The sequence below is a fragment of the Opisthocomus hoazin genome, chromosome 19 (assembly GCF_030867145.1).
Source record: "Opisthocomus hoazin isolate bOpiHoa1 chromosome 19, bOpiHoa1.hap1, whole genome shotgun sequence".
Classification (NCBI taxonomy): Eukaryota; Metazoa; Chordata; class Aves; order Opisthocomiformes; family Opisthocomidae; genus Opisthocomus; species Opisthocomus hoazin.
In genome coordinates this window covers 12,351,221-12,366,689 of record NC_134432.1, presented here as the reverse complement: position 1 = coordinate 12,366,689, position 15,469 = coordinate 12,351,221, and the positions used below count along the sequence as shown (strand labels likewise).

At 40.5% G+C, this 15,469-nt stretch overlaps 1 protein-coding gene across 1 annotated transcript in view; it reads right to left on the bottom strand.

Moving 5' to 3' along the window:
• Positions 1-15,469, bottom strand: part of GPR107 (G protein-coupled receptor 107) — a 41,060-nt gene that overhangs the window by 20,135 nt on the left and 5,456 nt on the right. The window contains exons 2-14 of the mRNA XM_075439048.1: positions 14,148-14,273; positions 13,274-13,324; positions 12,947-13,035; positions 12,131-12,294; positions 10,322-10,356; positions 10,065-10,121; positions 9,144-9,254; positions 7,481-7,614; positions 6,525-6,600; positions 5,442-5,515; positions 4,743-4,860; positions 3,613-3,743; positions 1,686-1,729 (exon numbers count right to left, since the gene is read on the bottom strand). Of these exons, the coding sequence (XP_075295163.1) occupies positions 1,686-1,729; positions 3,613-3,743; positions 4,743-4,860; positions 5,442-5,515; positions 6,525-6,600; positions 7,481-7,614; positions 9,144-9,254; positions 10,065-10,121; positions 10,322-10,356; positions 12,131-12,294; positions 12,947-13,035; positions 13,274-13,324; positions 14,148-14,273 (1,210 nt within the window). The remainder of the gene's footprint in view (positions 1-1,685; positions 1,730-3,612; positions 3,744-4,742; positions 4,861-5,441; positions 5,516-6,524; positions 6,601-7,480; positions 7,615-9,143; positions 9,255-10,064; positions 10,122-10,321; positions 10,357-12,130; positions 12,295-12,946; positions 13,036-13,273; positions 13,325-14,147; positions 14,274-15,469) is intronic.

Sequence of the window (15,469 nt, the reverse complement as noted above, 5' to 3'; positions counted from 1 at the left end):
TCAGAACTGCTTGGTTTTACTCGTATCTGGATTCCACCCGTCACGATGAACAGTGGACAAGTCCAGTCTCCATCCTGCACATCCTTGATGTGCGCCACGCTACTTTTCTCCTTCACTATGTTCTGAAGTCAAGCAAACTCCATAGCACCACCTTGTGATAAGAACCATCAAGTGCAAGGTGGGCACGGAGTGATCACCTGAGAGGCCACACAGATGTAGAGGTTTGGTGTCTCAGTCCCGTGCACCAGCTGCTGAGTGCCCAGCACCAGAACAGTCACAGACTCCGAGGCCACCCAGCAGTTCTGCCTTAGCCTCTGGAAAGCTGAGCTCGGATCTGCAGTCACCTATGGTGGCTTCAGCTAAGCACCAGGCCTTACACATGTGAAGTCATCAGTTCAGCAGAAAGACTGCTTCAAGGAGCGCCTAAATTTAAGCTGACTTTTAAACAGCAAGAGCATAAATACTCCAGAACATATGCTCAGTGGACAAGGTAAAACAAATTCACCAGTGAATGTCACTGAATCCACGTGAAATGAGAAAGCTACGAATGACCTCCATGTTACATTATCAACATTAACCTCTTTTACATTGGTTTCTATTAGAAATTAGTATTTTTCCCCCCCTTTAGGTTTGGAGTTTTTGTGTGTGCATGCGTGTGTATGGTTGTTGTTTTTAACAGCCTGGAATCTCAGAAAAATGCTGGGTTCATCTTAAGTATTGTTTCAGTTTAACAGATGGCAAGAAATAACCCAATCTGTGGTCTGCACAGAGCTGAGTTCAGCACCCAGCCTTCTACGTCACCTACTAGACTCCAAAGGCAGTCTGCACTGAAGTGCAAGTGTCTCAGCAGAAGCCAAGGAAACGGCTGGAAGAAATATCCAGACAGGAGAGGCACGAGTTAGGGATAAGACTGGGTTGAAAAGGATGTTGCCAACAAAGGAGCTTCTACAACTAAAGCTTTCAAGAAGAGTAAGCCATCAAACGACAGAATATTGAAATGGCTGCCTGCTTCCAAAGAAGCCAGTGCTATGCTCCATGGCTTGCATCTGCAGCCAACTGAGGAACTAATTCAGAAGACATGAGCGGATAAGGCAGGAAAAGCACACACTCTAGAAGCCGTATTTGGGTTGGCTTTCCATGCATCATCTCCTCCTCACTGCTACAATAAACGTCACTCGACTTTACACAAGCAGTCCTTTAAGCTGCTGTACAAACATGGACAAGTCAAGAACTGTTTTACACTGAATGCCAATTTATCCCTTTGTTTCTCTCTCTTCTGGCAGGAACAGATTTCTGCAGAAATTGAAATAACAGGGTCTATTTTGACTAATAGTCCGCAATTCTGGAATTGATTTCTAGTCTGGCTTCTGAACACCCGAGCTTGAGAACTGAAGGCAAAGCTGTCAAGATGATTTGCTCTAGATGTCGTGCCTAGCCTGAGCAAAGCTGTGCAAGTACCAGAAAATGAGTTCCACATATGAGTTTTGATAGTCAAAGCAATATATGAAAAAGGTAATTTTCCAAAAGCTATTCCCATGAACCCACTGAGGAAAAGCAGCAGTGTGACAACAGCATAGTGTAGATTTACAGTTTTAGTTTACATACTTTAAATCAGCATCATGTTTGAAATCCTGGCATTATCTTATGGCACGTAGCATAAAACAAAAAAATTACAGATTACTTGCCTTTCCCATCTGTTGCTGAAGCCTCCTGCAAGTGTCTTATTGACCTGAAAAATAATTTAGAAAGTAGATTAGCTATAATTTTTGCACTCCCTTTTCACTGCAGTCCTCTAGAATTCTGACGAGTTTTGTTAGCTCTTTAGGGTTGGGCTATGCTCATAATTAACTCTGCCGAGCATGCTTGGCACTGCATACATTTCACCCCACCTCCCCAGCTCAGGCAGTTAGTTCAAGTATCTGCCTCCTTGTGATTAAGAAAGCCGATTGCTAAAGCCTCCTTCAGCCTACAGAAAGCCTTGTGGGAGGGAGGGAGCAGAGTGAGAAACTGGGGCATTTTCCACCATAATGCTTTCCACTTGTATGATTAAGCTGAGCTACTATTCAGAGTACTGCCAAGTATTTGGCATCTTACTGCTCTTTTAAGCTCTTTTCATTTATATAGTTGATTACACAGCTTACATGTCTACATAGGCAACTTACATAACAGAAGCTACCCTGCAGGAATGCAAATCCAAGGGCCAAGTCTTAGTCACCTTGCTCACATGAGTCATCCCACCAGCTGCACTGACACTATCCAGATGAAAAAGGGGCAGGAGTTTACGTCCCAGGCTTCACTGCCAGTTTATGTTGGTACCATGACAATGCAGGAACACTGGCTGCAAACTATAAACAGTTACCGGACTGCTCACCCAAATGCATTTGTTCTTCAGATACAGTTCCTTTATGGAAAGCAAGTTTTGCATCAGCATACTGCTAGGTAGGACATATGGATTCTGGCATTAGGTAGCAAGAGCTGCGACTGTAGAAGTCACCTTTATCATAGAAAATCGGAGTCTGTCTATGATTGAAGTTAATATTCCTGCAGTTCTGTTTACCATACCCAAATGCTCTCAACATCAGAAGAGTGGCAGCATTTTGACTGGAGTGGGGAAAGGAACAAGTGGGTAGCGCAAGTTTCTTGGAAGATGTTTCTCGGCCTTGGCAGAAGGCCACCAAAACTGTGTAGGGTTTTGCCTTTGCACAGAGGACAACGGGGAAGTTAAGGACAGCTGAAACCCACCCTCACAAGTCAAGCTGAAGCTTAGTCCCATCTCCTCCGTGCGTGTGTCTTTACATACGCACACACGCATTATGAAACAGTTCTCTGAAACACTCAAAGAGTTACACACTCTGGAGTGATGACATGTTTACTAGACAGACATTGCTATTCACTCTGCATTTCAGAAAAAAATACCAGAGATACTGGAGAAAAGAATACTCAGTGTTTACTAACCAAGGAGTCCGAAGCTCTTTAATATTCTCCTTTAAAACCAGCTGTTTATCCAATTAAGACTAAAACGAATTTAGAAGATAAATGTTCTGACTAACTGGCAAGAAGCAACAGTAGTGTTTATCTGTGTTTTGGTCAACTTTTATATAACCAACATTATTCCTTGCCAAGCACCATGGAAGGAAGGGCAGGGAAATGCTCCCTGTGGGATTATTTCTTCTAAACAGCCAAGTATAAATGCAGCTACTCTGCCTGAAGGCAGCACTGATCTTAGACAGCACTATTGTTTTAGAATTTAGCAGCCTAGTTTCCAATCTCAGTAAAGCAAAATTCCATTTCTCAGTGTAAGAGAGTCAGCACTTCTGCAAAATTCCAAGTTTCAAAAGCACCTATAACCTGCACTGTGCTGGCCACACTTCAATTGCCGCCCACCTTACCTTGCCCCCACTTTAACATCCCCAGAACAAGTATCTTCCACAACACAAGACTGAAGTGTTAAGACTGATACAGTTTAAAAAAGTTGACAGAACAGTTGACTCCAAAGGACTGACTTTTTTTTTTTTTATTTGGCAGTATCTTTGGCTCTGTCAGTACTCATTAGTTCAGGACCAGCTTAAACCATCAGGGCTCAGAAACCACACAACACACACAGTGACTCACCATACCACTGGAAATAGGATGGCTCCACAACATAACAAGTCTACCAGGAAGAGGATTTCTTTCCACAGTCCATATTCAGTTGTCCCTTCTTCTGTTGACTCTATGATAATGTACGCCACGTTTGCCAGTACCTACAGGACAAAATACACCTAATGGCTTCAGAAACTTTCCAAGAAGATACTAGACACGGGCTGCCAATTCAGGAAAAGCTATCCCACAGTTGCAGAAAGAGCCCATTCAGTAACATGAACAATTCTTCTGCCGCTCCATGTCAAGAAAGTTGCACATTCAGAAGTGTCTTCACAGGATTTACAGAAATAAAACTGACTGGAACTTATTTCTGCTGATCTTCAGAAAGTAGTCCTTTTTGTTATATACTATGCTCAGTCTACTGTATGAGATAAAAAGAGCAAAATCTATTTCTAAAAACACAGAAACAGGACTTCACATACACACAGATAGCAAACAGTCTAAATACATTATTCTAAATTAAGCAAATAATTGAAACTGGTCATTGACCACGTTTTGCACTCCGTTACCTGAGCTCTGCAAGAGCCTCAAACACTAACTATACGCTTCTGGTTTTGTATCTGGGTATGGAATACCATCTGGAAATGCATAAAATCTGTTCTATCTACAACAAATAGGAATGCTGCCCTCCTATCTACTTCAGTTCCTGGAGTAGGAGACAAGCACTGATCACTCTGAACACGCTGAGAACGTTTCCCTCAGACCCAATGGTCCTACAAGTCTCAGTTTTCCCCCTTTTTTTCATAAGCCCTTTCAGGAAGCATTTCAGAAGTGACAACTTACATTTAATTTCTCTGCTTAGTAGTTTAGCACTTTTTTGTAGCCCAGGTTTTACTCTAACATGAATATACCTACCTTCTAGCTAGCTGTTCATTTGCTGACACTGACCACCATTATCTCATATTCAATATAGGGAGAAAAGTGGGGAAAATTACAGAAGTAGCTTCAGGCCCAGGAAATTCCAGCTCAACTAAAATTGTAACCAGTACCTTTATACAAGCGATAATATGCGCTATTTTGTGAAGGATTCACAGCCTTTTACAGTATCCACAAGCAGTTCTCCCGTAAGATAGTAAGCACTGACACAGCTCAGTCCTCACCTGAAGTGGGATGACAATCATGAAAATTTTTTTGTCTTTATCTGACAGGATATGTTTAATGAAAGCCCAGCCTGTGCCAATAAGGGCGATAGTGATGAACAGAAGAGCACCCTTCAGTCTGAAAGAGAAACAGATACTGCAGTGAGAGACTTTGTTTTATCACACTTCCTCTTCTGCCCAGGTTCTCTCCTACAGTTAGTAAAGCCACAAACCCAAACAAATGCCTTGCTATTCATAATTTTGGCAAGTGTTTATCCTACGACAGTGAAGCAGATGTACTTGCTTACAACTGTGTATCACAGCAATATTACACTTCATTCACAATTGTCGATATATGCAATCTTTTCCTGGGGGAGTCATCCATTCACCCATCGTGAACAGGAGAAAACACGGGCAGCTGCACCCTCTTACCATTCACACAAAGAGCAAATTAGACACTTGAATATTAGTACAAAGAAAAGCACAGCATTTCTTCTCTTTTTACTCCTCCACTCAGATAAATACCAATTCTCTGCAGCTGCCCTCTATAAGTAGAGCTTTCTCCTTCACACAGGGCTGATTGTTGTCTTGTCATTCAGACCACAGTACCAAAGCATCAGCAATTTTCCAGTTTGCTCAGGAGGGAGGGAGAGGGGCAGCCCCACAGCTAATTCAGTTTCATTGTTTGAGTCCATCACATCAATCTTCTGACATACTCACAGGTGAGTGATGTAATAAACAACAGCCCAGCCTTCAATAGGAAATCCCTGAGAAGAAATGTAGTGATAGTCGATCTGGAAGCAGAAAATACAGTACATTACAAGCCACTCATCAGCACCCCACCTATGTCTATAAAATAGGTCTGCTTGATAGCCACTTCAAGTTTCATTTTCCAATTAGCATGTACAAACTCAGCTCTATTACACCTTAGAGAATTCTTCTGCCCCACGTTCTTGTTTTGTTTCGTAGCAATGAGGTCATTTCCATTTGCTGTATTTCCTAAGCGTTAGTGATTATATCTCATATAATCTACACCCTTCCCACACAGCCTCCCACACTTAACTATAGTTAAACAATTGCATTTGTAACCTATTTATTCATTCACTGTTCAAGTTCAGTTGCATTAAGTGACTAGCAGCTTTCTAGTTTCACTTTCATTGGAAACCAGATTCAATGCATTAGACTCCAAAAATGCTTGTAGCAGTTATCCTGTCATGACCATGAAGGTGAAGATCATGGCTGGCACAAACATTGAAAGATTAAATGATTGCCACTACCTTTGTTTAAGAGATCTTCCCAGTGGAAAGGCAAAGTCAATACAATTCAACAGACACTTTATGTATTGAAAGTGTTAAAGTTCATAATGTTAGGTCTGTTACAGTACATCATAATACTTCATCTAAAGTAGTGCCCTTGAATTTCACAAGCATTCATCCAGGTTTCCATCTATTAACATTCATTGCAAGCCACATAGCTGAAGCAGCACCGTAGCTGAAGCTTTCAGGCCAGTCTCAGATGGCCAAAATACCAGAATTCATGGAACTCATTCAACTTTCATATATGCATGCTGCTTCACCACTTCAGGCCACGATCTCAATTGTATTTACAGTGAGAATATACTGATGAAAACTGAAGTGCTTCCAACAAACAGCTGCAGTTCAGTTCCAAGGCTTCAATATGAAAGACGTTTCTCTCTCCCTCTCATTCTCCCCCTGCCAAAGCAGATGTCTCTAACAGCATGCTCTGGATTCCACATTTCTACGTCCTAGCCGAGAAACTTAATGTAGAGATGTTAATACGTACCGCATGGAAGACTAAGGACAGAGATTTTGTGAAAGGGAGGGCTGCCATTAGCCAGTGAATCTTAAAGACATCATTTCTGGGAAGAAAAAAAGAAGCAAGAGCATAAATTAAAAGCCAGCAGTAAAAATTTCAGTTCCCAAGGGTGGTACTTTATAAGTGTTAAACAGTGACTCCCAGGCTGAGCTGACTATTAGTGTAAAAGGATTCCCTTTAATAATGCAGTCCAAGTTTTTGCAACATCCTGAATAACATTTCAACAACACATTCTATAACTCTGATTTTTAATACTTTGATTAAAAACAGTAACTCATAGGAATATCTTGCACATAGAGATCATAACTGTTAGAAAATTTACCAAACATAATTCACTCTGCCCTCTGCTCCCAAGTCATTACACCACACCACCAAGTGAACTCCAGACTACCAAATAATATGATCCTCAAGTGAACTTCAGACAACTTCAGAGGTGAAGCCAAAATGGAATCACAGGTACTCCTGCCTTCTGTTGCTATGGTTTAATAACTATTAAGAAGCATGATTTTCAATTAGGAATTCCTACCACTTATGACTATAATAAAAATGTTCATGCCTCTCCACTGCCATAAACTGCCATTCTCCATATGAAATAAACTTGATCAAGTTTTTCCTGTTATTTAAAGTTATTGTCAAACAGCATGCTTATTTGTTGCCATGATATACTTTAACACATGCACTACTTGAAGAATTTCTTAATGTAAGACTTGATAACTTCAGAACAATAGTCTATGCAATGATACTGACAGAAATACCCGTTTTCAACTATAAACTATATGCATTAGGCATACAATACTGAGCCAGATTTGGAGTTTTAAGTTACTAAATCTGACTGTGAACTGGGCATAACACGAGGAATACAAAAATAAAAATCAAACAAGGTAGGCCCATACTTGTCACTGACACCGAACTACTCCGCTTACCTCCGTTTACGAAGTATGTGGATCCATACAGTCCCAGACAGGAAGAAGAACATAGCCATGGAAATGTAAAGCTTTGGCAGTGGGATCTCACCCGCTGAGAGGTAGCTTTCAGGATTCTTTTCCGTAATTTCTATCTGAATATTAAAGATATGTTACATGTACCATTGAATAAACATTTTGTTAAAGCACTGAGTTAACAACTGCAGTTCACAATCAAGTTTGCTCATTTAAAATTAGCTTTTCTGATGTGATGACTGTTATGAGACTCTTAAAGCAAAAAACAAAAGCAACTCTTCACCCTCAAGAATCTCAAAAAATTTTGCAAAATTACACCCACAATAATAATTTTCTTGAAAAGCAAAAAAAGACAGAGGTTCCTTCCTGTGCTTCAGTTATGCAACATAATCCATACATGCAATTTTCACAACAAACAGTTGTTTTCTATACCAAACTTCACAGAGTTTTCCCACCTTTGATTCAGAAACAGTATCTACAACCTTGCATGAACAAGCAGGTTTTTTAGAACAGTCCTGATTTTAGGTATGGAGAGTCATACATAGCTGAAAAACTCACTCTTAGGTTTACTATGGTGGATTTCTTCACCTGGCAAGAGAAAGGAACCACTCTGCTGCAAGCTAGTTACCCTGTGACTGAGAAAACAGAAGCTTTATTTAATATCCTATTTATGCCCCTAAATGGCTCCGTTACGTGTGCTAGGACTTCATTAAAATAATGCATCAAGACTAGTTTGTAATACTGAGAATGTCCTGCATCGCTAAATACAACAAGCAGGGTAGTTATCCAGGTTTTCTTCTCTTTCCAATTTCTTCAGTGAGTCAAAGCAACAGGAATTTGAAAACCTGGTCTTCTAAACACACAACTTCAGAAGCAGATTGAAAGTAGTCTGGTCTGAGTTAGGTTAGGGCTGCTAAGTTTTATCACCTACATGTTCCCTTGCAGCAGCATCAGCACAACATATAAAAAGCAGTTCAGGGCTCTGATCTGGCTGAGAGTTACCTCAGTCAATAAGAGCATTCATTATAGAATAGCTCACTATACACCAGCATGAATGCCAGCATGAGCACAGGCAAAAGAAAAAAAGGAAAGCCTGAGCTATGACAATGCGCTCTGGCTCAAAAGAGCATAGGACTGAACCCTCGGATGTTAAAAGAAGTAAGACATTTTCTCTAATATACTGCCTTTAAGATGTGCATCTAACACTGTAAAAATGCATCTTTACTTATGCCAGAAAAAGCAAATACACTGAATTCACAAATATCAACAATTTAGACTGCAGCAACAGCCTTAATATGTGCAATTGTGTAAAGAAAAAAACAGTGATCTCTGGGCACAGCAAAACACGTACAGCTGTTTCGGCTCCCATCTCATTACAGGATCCAGTCACAACTGTGTAGACTGAACCCAGCCCACACGCAGTCTTCAGTTTTCCAGACATTTCACCAAAACCAGTATTTTAATTCTTCTTACTGCAGTTGCTTCCTTCAGAAATGCCACCACAGAGATTAAATGCACAACTATGAATCACTTCCCACCCCATATATACACTCTTGCATGACGTGTGCTTGGTATACAAGCTAGAATTGGAAGCTGTGTATTTCAGTCTAAGTGAATGAGTTAATTATACTTTAGAAGCTATACTCACATCAAGACTAAATAGCTGCTGATCGTTAGCCGGCCCATCTTTGCCAACACATTTATGGAAATATAGGCTGTAGAGACCTTCTTGGTTATCAGAGCTGATGTTAAAAAAAAACTGAAAATAAGGAATAGGAAAGTCAGCATTCCTCTCATTCACACCAGGGTTGCCCTGGTAAGAACCCATCTCTACTGAAGCATGAAAACAGCCAGTCACTTTGGGTCAGCTGGTTCCTGTCAGCAGATATACTGTTTGAGGACACCAGTATACCTGCAAGTTTCAGCAGAATTCCAGATGCAAAATCATTGCACCTATCTATGATTATGCACTCTGGTAATCCAAGACCTTTATTGAAGACCTTCAGGTATCAATGTTTAACTTAGTTCACCACAGAGAAAAGATAACAAGAAGTGTCATATATTTAACATGGCGAAGCATAGGATTTTTACTGACACTTGCCCTAAAGCATAAACAGCTATTCTGTTCCTCCTCGAACTATACAAACTGTGATAGCTATGGAAATGAGGTTTGTGCCACATCACAGTATTTAAAATGTGTGTGTTTTATCATAACCAACAATCACAAACAAACACATATGCTCAAACAAAGCGTTAATCTGGGTTCATACAGAATATCTTTCCCTTAAGGGAGTCATCAGTCAGGCCACAGCTATTTGTTGTTAGAAATCTGTATGCGCTAGCTGCATCACATCAAACTTTAACATGGTGAGGCTCACAGACTAAGACATTTAGAAGAACCATATCACACCAAAGGGTTTAAAACAGCTCCCACACATTATGAAGAAAGATTTCCAGCACTTTAACAAGAGTCAGAGAGGCACCTATACCAGACTTTTACTTTCCACAAAGTAGTACAATGAAAGAAGTGTCTGCACACATTAAGATTAGACACTGACAGACACCCTACCTGAAATGAAAAAGTTCCTCTGTCATTGTGAACAGGATGCTCTTGTTCAACTATGCTCTGGAAAAAGGAAAAAAGACTTTTGGAGCTTTTAAGTGGGTAACTACCACATTTGTCTACATCATCCACACAATCAAAACTGCATTCTGTGTATTTACAGTGCAGGCTGAGAACAATAATATTCTCCACTTTCTGTCAATGCTTATACTAGAATATTCCCCCAGGTTCTTTCTGAAAGAGAACAGCAGATAGTTTCGTACCTGGGAGGATGTCGTACTTCCTTTGGACTTGTTACCTAGGCATAAAAGTATTAATGGTACATTTAGAGTGTTTTCATTTAGACATCCTCACAGACTACCACCTTTTACATACTGCATATACCTTACTCAAATCTTCCCATACTTGTCTCCGTGGCAGTTTCCTAGATAATAATCAAGATTCTTTCCCAGTCTCTCCTTACTCTTGCAGGACTCTTCCCACAACTAGCATTCTTTCTGAATGCATTCTCAAATGCTAGGATAGGCTTCTCTTCTATTACACCTTCTACAAAAGCCTAGCCAAGAAATCTCTCCAACCCCTCCACTCACAGGGAGGCAGGAGGCAGATCATCCTTACCAGCTGCAGGCTACAGCCTTGTTTCACACAGTCTACAGCTATGACTTATAATATTATGACTGAGTACTGTTGATATGACTAATCTTAATCTGGACATTAATATGAGGCCTGACAAACATATGGAAGTCCTAATTAGCCCTGGGGAAGGAAAAAGTTCTCAGGTCTCTACTAAGCAAGGTCCCAGTAAAAACACAAGCAAACAAAAACCAAAAGCATAGGTGACCTGACAAGTCAATATCTGTTCTGAACGTGAGAAACTGAATTGACAGGAGACTTCAATAGAGCAGCATGACAAGTTCACAGTTTCACTCCACTCCTCCAAGAGGCTTTTCAAACATGAGGTCATCCCATTCTACCAAGCAGCAAAAGTTCCATGACTTAAGCTTTGCTTTTGGTTCCAACACCTCAGTGCACTATCAACGTGCATGCTACACTTTTTAATGCAAGAAAAAGCAAAACTAGAGCTGTCAGATCAATTCTCTTCAGTGCGATCCAGCCTTAGGTCTTGACTTGTTAAAACAGCTCTGCAAAATTTCCAATGATATCAAAGCCTGTGAACATGACAGGCCAGGACCGACTCACACCACTTCAGATCAGGCTGCTCAACAGTCTGAAGTCTAAACACTTCCAAGAAGGGATAACATGAACTGTTTAGAGCTAATCCCATCAGAGATGAGATTATAAAATTGTTTCGTCTGCTGGTCTGGAAGCCAGACAAAGATTTGTGCCTCCAACAAATGGAACTGGTATAGTTACTTCTCCATCCCCATAGTTTCTAAGTGACAGACTAGACTTCAACTCTTCAGATAAACACAAACTCACACAAACATTGGCTGGGAAGGACCTGTGGATGTATTTAATCCAACTTCTGACCCAAAACATGCCTAGTATCAGTACTGTATCACATTGGCTCTGGTTTTGTTTAGTGTTTAAAATCACAAAGTATGGAGGTTCTACAACTTCCAAATATTATCTGCTACAACGCTGGAATACCTACCTAGGAAAGTCTTATTTTCCCTCCTAATATCCAATCTCAGACACCCAAGACTTAATAAGGGTGAACAGCCACAGGTTGCATTATGTGCCACTACTAAAAATAGCCTGGCATCATTGTCTTTCCAACCTTCCTTCAGCCCACTATTGTGGCTACTAAGCTTCCCCTCAGCTTTCTTTTTGCCAGACAAAAGACAACCAGGTACCTCAACCCCTCCTCACAGGTCCTATAGGTCTCCAACAGTCACGTTAGGTCTCTCACTGACGGAACTGGTTAAAACAAATCACTGAGCAGGAGAGACACCAGCCCAAAAGGTAGCTCTACACACAGGTTTACAAAAAACTGTGCATCAAGTTCTAGCCCAAGGGGACCCCAGAATGTGACCACAAGACACTGCTGGATGCACATCAGCAAGGAACTAGCAGTGAGAGCACTCATAGGTCAGGTTTAGCAGGCTTACCTTTACTGTCTGTATTTTCATTGGACTTTACAGGACTTTTATCAGAATCGCTGCTCTGCTCGGAAGTTTTTAGCGGCTTGGTACTTAAAGCAGTAACATTTCCCTCAGACATAAATGAAATTTTAGGTAATGAAGAAGCTTCTGCAGAGAACCGTACTTTCACACTAAACAAAGAGGTTTTATACAAAATGAAAACACATCAACATTCATAAACAGGCTATGTGTCACAGCCTATGTATACCCAACAAAGCAAAATCACCTTTTTTTTTTTACCATGGAGAACAGGCAAGCACCAGATCATGACTTGCAGCAGCCTGGCATTGAACTGACGTCACACTATGCATTTACATCAAATACAAGAGCAGCTGAAGAAAAATAAGTTTATTCAGTTTTGGTAACCAGAGTCTCACTAGAAGTCATGTTTCCACACAAAGAGTTACAGTTGTTCTTGCAAAAGAAAGCAAAGCAGCCTTGAAGACACCTTCATCAAATAGATAATTCAAGTCAAACAATAAAATGGCATATTCAGTGCAAGAGCTGCAAAAGTGACCCAAGACTTCAAGTTCATGCCTTCAGCACAATTTAGGTATGATTCTTTTGCCCTATGTCCCCTTATCCCTCCAAGACACAGCAAGAATTCTTGGACCATTTTATACTGCACTTTTTTCATTCTCATCTCCCTTCAACTCTCATGTAACTCAATAAAAAATAAACTATGTGCACAGCAGCTTTCCAAGCTCAAAGAAATTTCACAAAAGTTACCTTAGCTTCAACTAGAGAAATAACTTTAAGAAGTAGTGTACACTATTTACTCACACTTTGGTTTTGAAGTCCAGAAGTAAGATTACGACAGAGACATCTTGCTCTGGTTTCCTTTTCAAGATACAGTAATCCACTTCTTCATCCTGGTAATACAAGCAAAACATATTTGAAGTGCCCTCCTGTTTATAAGAAACAGGACATGTTCCTCCCCCAGCCAGGGGTTACCATTCTTAGTCCAGCAATTTGTAAAATTGAATTATCCTTAAAAAACCACCCACATGTAAAGGCCCCTTTTTTTATTATTTCTTCCAACCATTCCTGGAGTAAGGTAGACTATGAGATGTCCTCAGCCTTTTAGAAAAGTCAGTTCACATCTCTTACCAGGTAAGTGGAGAACCCATCATTCCGTGTTCGATCCAGGCTGAATCCCACCTATGAGACAATTGAGAAGAATCTGTCAAATTAAACCAGCTCAGGTTCTCCTAGTATCAGAAGCCAAACCACCACTGAAAGAGTCAAAGATACTGCTCTCTAAATAAATTAATATACGTTTAAGGCAGAATCCAGGTACTTTTTCTCATTAGTTAGATAGAAAAAAAATGAAATATAAATGAACTTGCTGCTTCATTCATATCCACCAAGAATAAAATATATGCTGATTCAAACCCAAACTAATGTAGAACACTTTCTGTTCCTGAATCTTTTATTTCAGTATTTTTCCATTTGCTTTTGCTTGAGGAAAACATTTAATACTTTTAATAATAAAGAGGTCAAACTGCACAGAAGAGTAAGAACACGGGTCTGTTTTCTACCCTATTATTTCAGTCTGTCTATTAAAATCACTAATATAATGGGTATATAACATGTAATGTTAAAGTCCTCTAAAGATCTGCAGACAGTCACTGTTCTGGAAACCTACTGATGCAACAATTACAAGATGCATTGCAACGCAACAGGACAACAATGTGACAAATCTTACATCAGAGGACTGCTTAGGAAACCTATGGTCAGCACAGGTTACAGATGTGTGCATCGAGTTCAGAAGAGGAGCCGATCAGTTAAAGTTTATCCTAAAGCAGAATGGGCAGTGCTCAAGGATAACTCTCACAACATACACATCCTCATAAACAGCTCGCAGTGGGGAACAAAGCCAACAGCACCTCCAGTTGGGATCTGACACCTCAAACAGGTTAAGGCAGTGCAAGGGCAATTTCACAGGAAGCTTAATGCAGTCATTGGACTCAAAATAACTTACTGATAAGCTACTCTTGTCATCGGAGCCCACAGGTGGCTTCAATGAAAGGTTGCTGACATTGACTACCATGAAACCATCCTTGAAGAAGCCAAAGGTATTCAGGTGCACTTTCTGCCTCACATCATCCTGTAAGAAAAGAAAGTTTAAAATCACACACAGGGTCTTCTGCAGCAGCAGTCAAAGAGGAAGCAGGGTGACAGAGATCGACACTTACTTACATACTCATGCAAACATCTATCTGATCATACCAAGAGCAAATTTCTTTATACCTTCACATATAACCAATTATTTCACTGGAATCAACCAACTCTTCCACTAGCCTGAACAGCAAGAACTTTACATAAATGTGTCTTTGCTAATTACCTGGCTATTCTACTGAGCAATATGCAAGAAAAAAGTCTGGAAGAAATTAAATGTCTGGCATCTCTCATCACTGACTAAATAAAATATTGCTATCAAATCAAAAAAGAGACTGCAGACAAATCAAGACAACTATTGTTTGAACGCTAGCTACTGTCATTGCAACACACTGCAGAGGAATTAGTTGACCATAGCGATCTTACCTAACCGAGAGCTGGGTTTTGGCCAAGCATTTAATCACAGTGCATTGTCATCTCATCACATCTTCTATGTTAGGCAGTGTCAACGTTTGGACAGTCTAACACCTAACACACTGCAAAACTATGTGTACAGTGTAGATGAGAAAATTTCAGAGAGTCCCATCTCTCCAAATGATTTTTAGCAAGGGCTTGTGTATTGTAAATAGGATAAATACACAAAACTGGGTATGCATGTTCAAACAGAATTACTTAGGTTAGTTTCTCTAACAGAAAAATTCCAGTTGCCTTCTCTGCTACCAGTCCTAGTTGCAGAATAATTTACTTCCTCTCAGTCTGCAAGGAAACTGTAGAAATTGATCCCTTTCCATGCTTTGCTCAGCTGATAACGGTTCAAGCACAGTGAGCTTTTTTCTTTTTAATAAGGAGTTCATGAAAGACCTCACACGAAAAGTAGTAAACATTACACACCGCTGCCACCTCAGACGAGGAAAGGTCATATCCCTGTTACTTTGCAATCATAAATCAATACAGCAGTGTGCCCTGGCTGCCAAGAAGGCCAATGCTCTCCTGGGGTGTATTGAGAAGAGTGTGGCCAGCAGGTCGAGGGAGGTTCTCCTTCCCCATCTACTCTGCCCTAGTGAGGCCCCATCTGCAGTACTGTGTCCAGTGCTGGGCTCCCCAGTTCAAGAAAGATGAGGAGCTACTGGAGAGAGTCCAGCGGAGGGCTACGAGGATGATGAGGGGACTGCAGCATCTTTCCTA